This window comes from Mesoplodon mirus, assembly GCF_964341445.2.
Source record: "Mesoplodon mirus genome assembly, chromosome: 13".
Taxonomy (NCBI): domain Eukaryota; kingdom Metazoa; phylum Chordata; class Mammalia; order Artiodactyla; family Ziphiidae; genus Mesoplodon; species Mesoplodon mirus.
The window spans coordinates 70,525,746-70,539,563 of NC_138989.1; the positions used below are offsets into that span (position 1 = coordinate 70,525,746).

A 13,818-nucleotide genomic window follows, 5' to 3' on the forward strand; every position below is an offset into this window, starting at 1 on the left:
GGGTTTTTCTCTTCCATTACTCATATATAATTTCAGTCTCCCTCTAGCACACCTGCAATCATCTTGGACAGTTTTTTTCTATTCCCTGTGACTCTTTCCGAGCACCACACTCCTGATTCCAACAGACACTGGCTTAAAAAAAAAAAAGGCTATAACTCTTTAAGTTCTACTATTGCTATGGCCATGGTGGGTATCACATAGCTTTTTGTTCCATATTACCTGACATGATATAAAAAGATAGGTACTAAGTGAAATCATAGAAGAGTCCTTACTTCTGAAGCTGCTCTGAACTAGTTAACTCACTGAGTTACAGAATAGAGGCATTCCAATTTTTTACCCTTGAAAGCTAAATTTACATTGCTTTGCAGGAAGGCAAAGGAAAACCAATTTTAATTATAAGTACTTATTTTTCCTCCTACACAGGCCCACCAAGACCATCACTATGACCGATGGGGACTATGATTATCTGATCAAACTCCTGGCCCTTGGAGATTCGGGGGTGGGGAAGACGACATTTCTTTATCGCTACACAGACAATAAATTCAATCCCAAGTTCATCACGACAGTAGGGATAGACTTTCGGGAAAAACGTGTGGTGAGTTTTTAACCAAACTGTTAACTGGTTGCTGATCCTACTATATAAGATAAGGATTAAGAAGCTATGTTTATTGCATTGCAAGGTGACTGTCTTTTATCACATGAAATTCATAACCTGTCACTTTAATCCAATTTAAATATTATTTTTTACTGTCTCAATTATAAATAACATTTTGCTTAGAAAAAAATTGAGTGGCACTATGGGTTTGTATAGTGTGTTTTCTATGAATTCTTAAGGAAACTTTCAAAACATGAATTAGTATCTAAAATCATTAACTCTTGATCTGAGTTCCTCAATAAAAACAAGTGTTCAGGGCTTCCCTGGTGGCGCAGTGGTTGAGAATCTGCCTGCTAATGCAGGGGACACAGGTTCGAGCCCTGGTCTGGGAAGATCCCACATGCCGCAGAGCGACCGGGCCCGTGAGCCACAACTACTGAGCCTGCGCGTCTGGAGCCTGTGCTCCGCAACGGGAGAGGCCGTGACAGTGAGAGGCCCACGCACCGCAATGAAGAGTGGCCTCCACTTGCCACAACTAGAGAAAGCCCTTGCACAGAAACAAAGATCCAACACAGCCAAAAAAAATAAATTAATTAATTAATAATAATTTTTAAAAAGTGTTCATTTCCCTATGCTTACAAGAAAAGTTAAAAGAATGATTGGCAAATAGCTGGACCATGAGCTTTGTGAGTTCTTGCTGCATTTTTATTTGTGTAGACTCCGCCATCAATCACTAGCTTCTTATGAGCAGAATGTGAGACCAATCCATGCTATTTTTCAAGATAAGGGATTTTAAGTGAGAATCACAACCACTTCCTTCTCCTATGCTAGACGCTAATGACAGGAATAAGGATATTGTGACATGTGAGACGTGTAACATAGGCACAGAAGCTTAGCCAGATTTACTGCCACCCAAGGTATTCTTGATTGCCAAGAGGGCAGTGGCTTCCAGTTGATATCACAAATCCAAAAAAAAAAAAACAAAGAAAATGATGTTGAGAAGTTAAATCATGGTTCCTTATAATGTCCTGTACCTTATCTGAAAGTCCAGTAGTATAGTCTTAGCAAACTTGCTCCCAACCCTTCCAGGGTTTTTCTGTGCCTTCTCCCCTCCCAATTCCCCACCCCCACCCCCAATCTAGGTATAAATCTTTGCAAAGTTTTTCCTTTAAAACATCTTCATTAAGCCATAAGTAAAAGAACTGAATAAATATTAAAATTGCTATGCTTTGTTTAAATAAGAAGTCAAAAGGAATTTAAACTTTTCTAAAAAGAGCCTTTGAAGGGACGACTAGTAAGGAAATACTTGAAATATCCTGTGTAAACTTATTGAGAAATTCCATGTGTTTTTCATTTTGAAAGTCCAGTTCACAGTAGAGGATATTCAGGTATTTGTAAAGCATTTTACTGTTTTAAAAATGCCTTCACATCTGCTATTTCATTTAAGTTTGCAGTAATTCTGTAAAGTAGGAGGAAATGATGGGTCTCAATTTGCTAAAGGAAAATAAGATTCTGTGAAGTTAAATGAAGAGTCTATATTTGAACCTAGAACTTGGGTCCTAAATCTAATGTTTGCTGCCTCCATGAGGAAATGACAGAAGGTGTCTAATTTAAGTTTGCAGGATGCCTAAATTGTTTTGAAAACCATACTTATACTTGACATTTAAAAGTGAGAGTATATGTGATACTTCTGGGGAAGAAAAACAGAGCAAATATTTATTTTGCACTATGAACTTTGATTATAATAATGAAGAAAAAATATGCTGAGTGAATGCAGAGAATTTGAATGCTGACAAAATCCAAAGCAGTATCAACTGATGACATTTGTATTTTTTCAGGTTTATAACACACAGGGACCAAATGGGTCAACAGGGAAAGCATTTAAGGTGCATCTTCAGCTTTGGGACACAGCAGGACAAGAGCGGTAACAGTGAATTACTTTGTTTCTAGCTACAAATATCTTAGGAAAACTTATTTTAATGTGAATGCTGTATGTGGTATGTGGACTTGTAAGGATATGCAACTCTCCTTCTGGTTTCAAAATAAACATTTGTATCAAAAAATAAATTATTTGTAGTTAATCGACCATAACTAGCACTGTGTATTTGGTACAGATTTCAAAAATCAGATTTTCAGAAATCTCTGTGAAAATTCTTATGCATTGTCTTTGTACTTTGTAATAGGGAAAAAAAAAACTTCTCCAGAATTTAATTAAATTGAGGTGGGAAATTGACATTGTTACAAGTACTACTTGAAGAGGAAGTTGAAGAAAAGGGTGTTAATAGCTTTCTCATCTCTTCCTGCCCTTACACACAGACTCTCATCCTGTGCCGTTTGACTGGCTTTACTCTGAGATTTTGGTCTCACCATCAACCTCCAGCTGGAATGTTTTACTCCCTTTCCACCTTCCCTGAGCCTCTCCTTTCACCAGGCCTGGCTCACATTACACCTGCTTGGTGGGGCTCTTCTGAACACCCCAAGTGAAACAAACTCCCTCTTTTCTTGAACTCCTACATCTATTCTTCCATCCCTTAAATTACTCAATTAATTATATACCACCTTGCAGTAAGGTGAATCTTTTATTTTTATCTCTAACTGCTGGTCTTTGATTCACTTGTGACCTTCTCACCCCAACACAATTGTGAGCTTTATAAGGACAGAGGCCATACTCGGTTTTCCAGCCTCGTCTCTGGTACAACGTCCAAGTCAAGAGACACTCAGTAGACAGTAGTGTGGATTGTTTAGAGCTGGAGGTGCTATGCCATTATTTGATGAAAATATATTTCTTTGAGATTCAAACTTCCGGAGTGCAAAAGACCCCAAGCTAGTGAAGCTTTTCAATATTAGATTAAACAAAAATTGGCAATAGATTGTCAGAGAAGATATTTAGAAGGCACATACCTCCCAATTCTACATCACATGTCTTACAATGTTTATGCTGGTAAACACTTCAGTCTTTGAAATGAATCCAAAACATTCTCACTTTCAGTGAGTGTAAACGCCAGGAGAGGTGCTGGGCCCTCTCTGTGAGCTTTTTTGACTGTGAATTCCATTTACACACATCCTTCAACACGGCTGGTTCTTCTGAAGTCATTCCTTACAAGAATCTCTGTTCATATGTCAGTTTTGTTGTCACAAAGATGTATGTTTTATAGACAGATTTAATTCATTTTTGAAGAAGAAATATGAGAAAATGTGGTTCCCATATGTCTTCGCACACGATATGTCAGCCTAGCATGATGGCAGGCTTCTCTCATCTGCCCCCTTAAGACAGCTGCTCCAGGAGTGAAATAGGAAATACTAAGGACAGTCTTAGTACATTAAAGTTATTCATTCCTTGAGAATTTTGCATTCTGTATACAAAAGATGCAGCTAAGCAGCAGGATAAACAATGCCTCACACCTCAACCCTATACCTGAGGATGGCTGGCAGTATAACCCATGTAAGATCATGATTATTGATAAAAGTCACATTATGGGAAGGAGGAAAAAAATCATACCACTTATGTAAACCTAAAGGATGCAGGGCACAGACTTAGTTCTCAGTGAGGGAGAAAGAGCTATAATGTGCCCTGGGATCTGTTTTCTCATGGGGTCCTAGCTTTCCCCACCCTGGGGACACAATGAGGTTGGTGGGTGAAGCTAGAAATCAATAAGCTTTCCCCTGGGGTAAACCCTGGAAAGTAAGGGGGTTAACAAGGGTACTGGGCTGAGTGGTCCAGGGTATGAAGCTGGTCCAGAGCAAGAGTATTTTACCCATGTTGCTGTGGATGCAGAAGTGTTTGCTCCAATGAGATCTTATCCAGCAAGTATGTTTTAAAGTAACCGTCATGTGCTGTGGACAATGAGAGGGGGATAAGGCACAGTCTTATCCTCAGATGAGACACACACACACACACACACACACACACACACACACACTCTTCAAGAGAGGACAGAGAGCAGACTGTTGTGGCTGAGTTAGCCACACTCTTGTGGTTTGAGCAGGAGACAGTTTTGGGAGTACAGCTAGTTCCCAAAGACAGAGAAAGAATCCTTCAATAAAAGCCCTGTAATCTCTGAGCTTTTAGTGACTGGTAGGAACAAATCCACAGGAAGAAAACTGAGTAAAACTTTTGGTATTTCATAATCATCATAAGTATGTCCTACCAAGGGAATCTTATTTTGGAAATAAAAAGTCATTAAAATATCTCTTCTCCCTGCTGTGGTATTGAAAGTATTGTTCTCTATTGAAGTCGTTTAACACTTTAATAATTTATATCCTTTGCTATTTTCTTTCTTTATTTCTTTATCTAAATTTGACAAGCATTTAGCAAGCCAAAAATATGCTCAGGGCCATAGAAACACAATGGGTAGCAAGTTAGAAACACAGCTCCTTGTTTCTTGGAGCTACCGGGGTAGAATTTGGACAAATAAACAACTGCAATAATAGCTTTAGGACAGTAACAGGAAGACAAAGAGTGGTTACCAGGTGCACCAAGAGGACCCCATAAGCTACATGAGGGTGTTGGGAAGTCAGCGTGGGGAGGTGATACTGTTATCTGTAAATACACATACTCATACACAATGTGTGAGTGAATCTTACCCAGGCTAAAAGGATAGAAGGTAAAGGAAGCATGAAGGTGAGGCTACCCACAGGAATAACAGCATGTGTGAAAGCCCAGGGGAGAGAGTGAACTTTCTAAGAACTAACAGAAGATCAGCATGCCTGTGGGTAGTCAAGAGATGAAGCTGGATAGATGAGCAAGAGTTAGTTCATGCAGAGCCTTGACGGACTGTTGAAAAGTTCAGTCATTATCTTAAGCAAAGTACCATCATTTAAATATTTGTAGCAGAGGATTTATATAATCAGTGGGAAGAAATCAGGGAAGGGGAGGGTCCCACACAACACTGGAGACGGGAAGCCTGAAGCCTGTTGAGAAGGCTGTTGAAATTATCCAGGTGGAAGATAATGGGTCCAAAACAACAGTAGTGGCAGGGTACGGGGACAGAAATGAGAAAGTCAGGAGATATTTGTTGATTGCTTGTGTATAGCAGGTGAAGTAGAAAGGCTGTGGTGACCAAGGAGGATGGTGATGTCATTGACAGAAAATCAGGAGGAGGGGCCAGTTTGGTTTTAAACACATGAAGTTGAGGGTACCTTCGTTTCCTCCAAGTGGAAATATCAAACAAGTAATTGGGCATACGGTGTGGAGGGCAGGAAAAATCTAGACCTATAAATTTGGGGTTCAACATATAGGTGATAATTGAGCCAGGGAAGTGAGTGAGATTAACCAGTGAATATATGTAGAGGAAGAAGGGGTCAAGAAGAGAACCCAGAGGAAACCCAAGAATCTACAAATAGGCCAAAATAGGAGATCAAAAGTTAGGAGGATGGGCTTCCCTGGTGGCGCAGTGGTTGAGAGTCCGCCTGCCGATGCAGGGGACACGGGTTCGTGCCCCGGTCCGGGAAGATCCCACATGCCGCGGAGAGGCTAGGCCCGTGAGCCATGGCCACTGAGCCTGCGCGTCTGGAGCCTGTGCTCCGCAACGGGAGAGGCCACAACAGTGAGATGCCCGTGTACTGCAAAAAAAAAAAAAAAGAAAAAAGAAAAATTAGGAGGACATTTAGGATAGGAAGTGATAAGCTTCTCTGTTTCAAAGTCATGTGCCTTTCTAAAAATCAATTGCCAAATTCACTTCTTTACCAGGATAACCCAAACCTTCTCTGGACCTTATGTGTGATCTCTTGTTTTGCCCATTGCTGACATTGAAGTGGACCTCAGAGCATCTTCAACTTCCCTGAGGATGTTGGGTAGAAGGGGTTGGAACAAGAGAAAGTCTTTACATCGCACGTGAAGGAGTGCATTCTTCAAAATCCTCCATTAAAGATGAGACTTCTTGCTTTCTCTCCTCAACTACCAAGTCTCTCTACCCTTCCGTCATTCCCCTAACCAATGTCCTCTTTTTCCTTTCTTCACTGTCTTCCTTCTCCTTAAGAGACATGCATGCCAGCCTAAAGCTCAGTTTTACCCCCGAAGAGTGCTTATAAAAGGGTTTTCTCACCAATGTTGTTCTTCCTTACAAGAGAACCCTAGTTCCAGCTGCTAGCAAGTTGTGATTTTCTGCATGTAATCACAGGCATTCATTTTCAGGCTACCATGTGCCAAGCTTCCTTCTGGGCACAGACAAGAAATTTGAAAAGTATAAGTTAAAGTCCCAACTCTAAAGTGGCTTCTATTTTAACTGTGGGCCACGAGATGCCCGTGAGCCAATGAGAGAAAGATTCCAAGGGGCTGTGTAAGCGAGCGTGTGGTTGAAGTTTACAAACTCTTGCACGCATACCTGCTATGGAACATGAAGCCGGGACGTGATCTTAAACAAATCTACAACCAGGTGTTCTCCCCGACCCTTCAGCAGTCTTTCTGCCCATTCGGCAGAATAATCCAGAGGGATGCCATGGAGAGTTCATATCTGAAAGGGAAATAGTGTTGTTTGTATTGTCATCAGAATTTGCATGTCTACTGACTTTCAGAACTATCCACTGTGCTTTTTTGGCAGATTCCGGAGCCTCACCACTGCGTTTTTCAGAGACGCCATGGGTTTCTTATTAATGTTTGACCTCACCAGTCAACAGAGCTTCTTAAATGTCAGAAACTGGATGAGTAAGTGGGACTGAGTAACTTCCGTTGGCCACGTTGCTTCTCTGCCTCACAAGATGAAACCAGATTGGGGACCACAGATTAACTCTGAAAAGTCACAGCTTTAGTGTTTCCTGTGTCACCTTCAAAGCGGTGGCTTTTATGTGGCTCATCCAAAGTGGCTTAAAATTGTGTTTTCCTTTGACACATTAGAAGAATCACCACCTATACGTAAGGACTTTATTGTTGCAATTGGCAGGCCATTAATTCCACTTATCCAGTAAGTCTTGAAGGACTTCTTAAAACTAAATGAGTGGTCACATCTGCTCCATCTAGCCTGGCGGGGACACAGAAAAACAGCAGCGTTTTCTGAGGGGGCAACTGGTACCTACAGTGTGTGCCCTTGCACGTGGGTTAACTAAAGTGTTCATTAACTAATGGGTTAATTAGGTGAGAAATTGTTTCAGAGAAGAGCAGCCACATGAAAATACGGTAGTGTGTCAGTCAACAAGCTCATGTTGAAATTTTACTTCTTTTTTGAAAAGTGTTCAAATGTGAGGAAGACTGGTATAGAAAAATCTCCAGCCTTCATGGCAATTTAAACATAATATAAAGTTTCAAAGTAGCCTAATCAGTTATTAAAGCCAGATTGATATGTCAGCACAGAAGTGTGGTATTTGATTTTTCCTTTATTTTTTAACTGATGTAGCACTAAAGACAATATTTCATTTGCATGTTTTAAATTACGAATACCAATTTTGATCCTAGTGGGACATACCAGCAGTTGCATGGGGCTGGTGCTACTTGTCATTTCTAGATTTGTCAGGGCTGTCTGTGGCCAGAGTGATATTTTTTAAAAGACTAGATCATATTATTCCTCTGCTCGAAGTCCTTTTGGGATTTCCCATCTCACTTGGAATTCCTCTTTAATTCACTTTTACTCTGCCCCAGCTCACTGGCCTCCAGCTAAAGGTCTCTCCCCTGAAAAGCACAATCCTGCCTTGGGGACTTTGATTTCTGTTCGCCTCTGCATTGATTTCTCTTTTCCCATTTATAGCGTGTGTTAGTTCTTTCATCTCCTTCAACTTCTTGTTCAAACCTTATTTATCTCTTGGGAGAAGCTTTCCCTGACAGCCCCATCTAAAACAGTGCTCTTTATCACTGTATATGCCCTCAATACACTTTCTATTTCATTTGGTCACTGCCACCACCTGACATATATTATATTATATTATATTATATTATATTATATTTATTATATTATATTATTTCTTTGTTTACTTGTGGTTTTGGTTCTTTCTACCACTACAATATAAGCTCTATAAAGGTGGAGACTTGGTCTGCTTTGTTCCACTGCAATACCCCAGATCACCTGGCTGAGTGTCTGGCTGTGTAGATTCTCAAATATATACATATCTTATTATTACATATTATATATAATTAATAATATATATAAATGCTTTAAATGTAAGTTCACTAACAGTGGGGAAAAATACCAACAAATTCTGACTTAACTGCTTCTCCAAATGAGTGTTTATCCTAGGATCTGTCTCCGTTTTCTTTTGCTATTACATTTCTTTTTCCAAGTTTTGGTGTTATTATTAGATTCTGTGGAGATAAGGAGATAATAAGATTATTCAATTCTTTCAGAGACTGATTCGTTCATCATTATTCAAGGTAGATGAGATGCTCCCTTATTACTAAAATTTCCAGAAAGATACAGTTGGGATTTAAGATAATTAATTGCCATATCTAATAAGGCTTTAATTTCTAACATCCAAATAATTGGTGTTATAGAGTAAGCCTTTGTATTCTTCCTCTGACTTCAGCAAGGTTGCACATAGCTTGCCTTGAGGTAGACCGTAAAATAGTCCCGTAACCTTGAAAACATAGATTGACAAGTTTTTTATCGTTTCCTTCCTTCCTCCCTCCCTCCCTCCCTTCCTTCTTCTTCTCCTCCTTCTTCTTATCTCCTCCTCCTCCCCCCACCCCCCTTCTCTTTTAAACAGTGTCTCCTGGAGAAAAGAGAAAAACAAGTGACCTATCTTAATATTGTTTCTACATGAATTGGTGGTGGTTCAAAAATGTTCTGCTCTTATGGATCATCACCTTGAACTTCAGGAAAGGGAAATGTAGCAGCCTCCTAAAGGAAAGAGCAAACCTATGTACTTTAAGATCACGTTCTATTATCTCCACTTATATTTGAAGAACAGATGGAATGAAAAACAGTATGTTCATCTCAAAGGGCATTTCCCCAGATATAGAGGAGCACTGATAGGTATTCCTACAAGTGCTCCATATACACTCTTATTAATCTTCACAACCTGCAACCTGTGAGGAATTATCTCCATTTTCTAGATGAGGAAACTGTGGCTGGGAAGAGTTAAGCAACTTGGCTAATATAACATAACTCGTAAGCAGCCAAGCTGCCGATGAACAATTAGATTAGGACTCTGAAGTATGAGCAGTCATTTGACATCACTTGTTTATAACTAACTTGCTGTTTCCATCTGTTTTCTTTCCAAGGCCAACTGCAAGCAAATGCTTATTGTGAAAATCCAGATATAGTCTTAATTGGCAACAAGGCAGACCTGCCAGACCAGAGAGAAGTCAACGAACGGCAAGCCCGGGACCTGGCTGACAAATACGGGTAAGTCAGTCACGTGGAGATGTCCTCTAAACTTGCACACTGCTGCTTAGTAATGGGGTAGGGTCACGAGATTGGTATTAGAAGGGATACCTTTGATTCAGGAATGTCGCATGAATGAAAAAGATCTTCCAGAGGAATAGATGTGATGTTTTTAAAGAACTATTTCATAATAATAGCAGCTAACATTTACTGAATGCTTATTATGTGCTAGCAACTGTTCCTAGGCTTTAACTCATCTAACCCCTCATAATCATATATAGGAAATCTAGAGTTATCCCATTTTATATATGAGTCATTGAGACGCAGAGAGATTGAGTAACTGATGGAAGGCCACATAGACAGTAAGTAGTAGAGCTAGAATTCAACCCAGGCAGACTGAGATCAGAGTCCATGCTTTTCAACACTGTACTCTACTGCCTCTCAATCAATAACTACAAAACTCTAAGGAATAATACCTGACCTGGACATAATATTGCAATCATTATCCTAGCTGAGCTTAAATGGCAGCTTTTAAAATTTTCTAAATATTCCGTGTAATTGTAAATTGACTCCCAAGGCAGAAATGGTCATTCTTTTTCAAATGTAAGCATCTTTGCCAAATCTGTCCATTTTTTACTGAAGGATTCTCCTTGAGAGCTTTATAAATGTACGTCTTTTTGAAACTTTGGATTCCAAATAAATATAGACTGTATTCACATAAATATCCTATACAGTGCCTGCTTAAATTCTAAATCAGACTTCTAGATAATTGATTGGAGGGAAGTAATAGTTTTAATGGTAACATTGATCACTAGTTTAGGCATTTTTACCCTCTTAATTTTTAAGAATCAGTGATGATGCTTTGGCTTCAAGTCCCTGATTACCTCCTGTATCAGTTTCCTTGCCCATAAAACTTCTTACACCCATACTAAAAAGAAACCCACCAGCTTTCACTCACTGAGGGAAAACAAGGATGTTTTCCAACTCAGCCAGCAAAATCGTGATTATTTCACAATCTCTCAGCCAGCCATGTTTTTGCATGTGTGACTCATTGGCACATCTTGTTGTATCTTTTCTGGTTCCTTCCTCTCAAAAATATTTGTCATCTCTTCCATGCTAGCATACCATATTTTGAAACAAGTGCAGCGACTGGCCAGAATGTGGAAAAGGCTGTAGAAACCCTTCTGGACTTAATAATGAAACGAATGGAACAGTGTGTAGAGAAGACCCAAGTCCCCGACACTGTCAATGGTTGTAGTTCTGGGAAGCTGGATGAGGACAAACCAGCAGAGAAGAAGTGTGCCTGCTAAACTTTACCCCACGAACTGATCATCCAGAACCCCACGTAAGCATCACTTCCAAAAAAGAGTGACAAACCACACAATTGTTGTTGAGTAGACCATGCATAATAGCATGTCTTTCTTTTTCTGCCAGAAAATCTATTTTAAGAAGTCAGAGTAGTCAACGGTGTTCAAAAGAGTTGACCAGTTGTCCCTAAGGCCCCTCCAAACAAGATCAAAGATTTTCCATTGTCATCATACCATCATGGATGCTCAATTTGTTTTCCTTATAAAGAAGATGAGTATATAAGAGTATACAAGAAGAAATATCAGGGAGTTTTCAGTCAGAACCAAAGGTACCTTGTCACATTGGGGACAAGAATAAGCTTCTAAAGGGATAACATAGAAAGATGACTTTTTTAAATAGTTGGATTTACTTCTTGTATAGAATCTGACTTGTACTTTTATAGGTTTGCATTGGGGGAAACATTAGCTAAAAATGCGTATACATAAAAAAGAATTCTCAGTGGTTCATTAAGAGTGACATTACTATGTACATCTTATAAGCTGTGCTAGAATGACTACCTTATGAGAGGATGAATGTCAGACTTCTGAGAAAATGTAGGAGACTGTGTAATAATGCCATTTGTATATTCTTAATAAATGGCAGATAGACAAGAATAGGACTGTGAATGACAGAGGACAAGAGAAATGCCCAGGGAGAAAAATGAAGGTATGGGAACATGGCATTTGGGCAACTGAAATTAAATGTATCTGTTACAGATGTCTGGGAGAGATACTTAGCCAAATTTCACTCAAGCCAATTAGAAGCTGACATTGTCAGTTGGGATTAAGAGAGTCTCCAGAGGTTTGCATTTCCAACAAAATTTTAGAAATTGGTGTAGTGTTCAGCTTCACATTTCATATTTCTTAGCAATCGTGATAAAAAGTCACAAAGAGAAACTGAAGATTGCTGTTTATTAACTATCTCTTTATGCACTCAAGAAAAACTATTTAGCCTTAATTTTTTTAGATAAAAAAATTTTTAGATAAAAATGTTGGTGATATGAAATAAAAAGTGACTATTAATTCTAGGTTTCTTTCTGATTTACAAAGTACTGGAAACTCTAAATCACATTACTCTCCTCCAACCCACACCCACCCCTGGCTTGGAATCAATTGTAAAAATAGAGGGATGTCACTTTGTAGATCAACAACTTCAGAATAATGATGGATCGATTTTATGGTCACTCTGAATTTTCATGTCGTTTATCACATAAAAATTGATGATACATCATGCCATATTAAGTGTATTTAGCATCTGTTTTTATTTTGCCTAAGGCAAAACACCTATGCTTGAACTATATTGCGGGGTTGACAGAGATGGAACTGTATTTTATCCAAGCAAAAATTTTGTTAATGGCTTTATTTTTCACATAATGCTGTCTTTTCTTTCTAAAAATGATCACAAAGGTATTTTCCATTGGCCTATTAGTATTGCATCTAAACATTGGCTTTTGATTTAGTTTCTGGTAAGCGTAAGCCACTCCTATTACTATTATTTATGTATTTCAGTCAATTTTGTCAATAACAAAGTCATCATACTTTAGGTTTTCTCTTTTTATTGTGAATATATGATTTTTCTACAGGATAGTTCCTCTTTGTAGAAAAATTTGCCAATTAAACTTCACTTTTCTAGACTCTCTGTATATTTTTTGTTAAGTTACAAACATAGGAAACTCTAAATCCCAGTCTCCCACCTTTAACCTCCATCTACCAACCTCCACTGGGTGTCAATCAGTTTTAGGAACACAGATCCAAGCGACTGTCTAGTTACAAGGCCCAGAAATGTGCCATAAATCCAGGTAATTTGGAAGCTTTAATGGAGTTAGTCCTTAACAGATTAACAAATTCTCACTGTCAGCTGCCCAGGTCCTCTGATTTCTGCAGCACAATGCCAACTTCTAAGGTTGGTCATGAGTGGGTATTCACTCCCAGGATGCTTTTCTCTATGATGCTATTCATGACCTCAGTGCCTGTGCCAGGAGGATAGAAAGCTATTAGCTATCGTCAAAGATGTTTCTTCTGAGACGAATATGAGCAAAAACAATGTAACCATTGGTGTGGCAAAATTTAGTGAACTTTTTGGTCATTAGGTCGATTTCTCCTTTGGATTCAAATTATGATGCCCCCTGCATTTCCACAACAGGGAATACTTAGCCTTTCTAAAACCTAAAAGCATTTTATTTTGGATATGCCTTTTTGTTTCTATTTATTTTCCAGTTACATGATTGATTTACTTATCCAAGATTCTGTCACTGTCAGTTATTTAACAAACCTTTATTCAGGGTCTATTTTAAGATCATTATTTGATAGCCATAGCATGAAGCAGAGGGTGATGATGTGTATAATTAAAGAACTATTCCTATAAAAATAACAATTATTGGGTAATAATCTCAAGAGGAATGAAATTTAAAACAGACAAGAAAATTAATTTAAAATAGTATTCTACTTATAAATAAACACTTAATCTAAAAAAAATGTTTTCTCTGTCAAGTTTGAGGTAAGACCCTGAAGTCTATGTAACCATTACTAGTAATCATTACTCTTTCGTTATTTCAGAATTAATTATTCTGTATAATTCATTTTACAATTTCAGATTGACTTGGGGTCACGAAGTATACAGACTGCTTTT

The 13,818-nt window shown here is 38.7% G+C and overlaps 1 protein-coding gene across 1 annotated transcript; it reads left to right on the plus strand.

Moving 5' to 3' along the window:
- Positions 1–442: 442 nt before the first annotated feature.
- On the plus strand, positions 443–13,152 carry RAB27B (RAB27B, member RAS oncogene family; the record flags this gene model as incomplete). The annotated part of the gene is made up of 6 exons (XM_082640911.1): positions 443–595; positions 2,434–2,519; positions 7,135–7,238; positions 9,741–9,864; positions 10,964–11,188; positions 11,278–13,152. 5 exons carry the CDS (start codon positions 443–445, stop codon positions 11,151–11,153), a joined length of 657 nt encoding a protein of 218 aa, XP_082497037.1. The 3' UTR covers positions 11,154–11,188; positions 11,278–13,152.
- Positions 13,153–13,818: the final 666 nt, after the last annotated feature.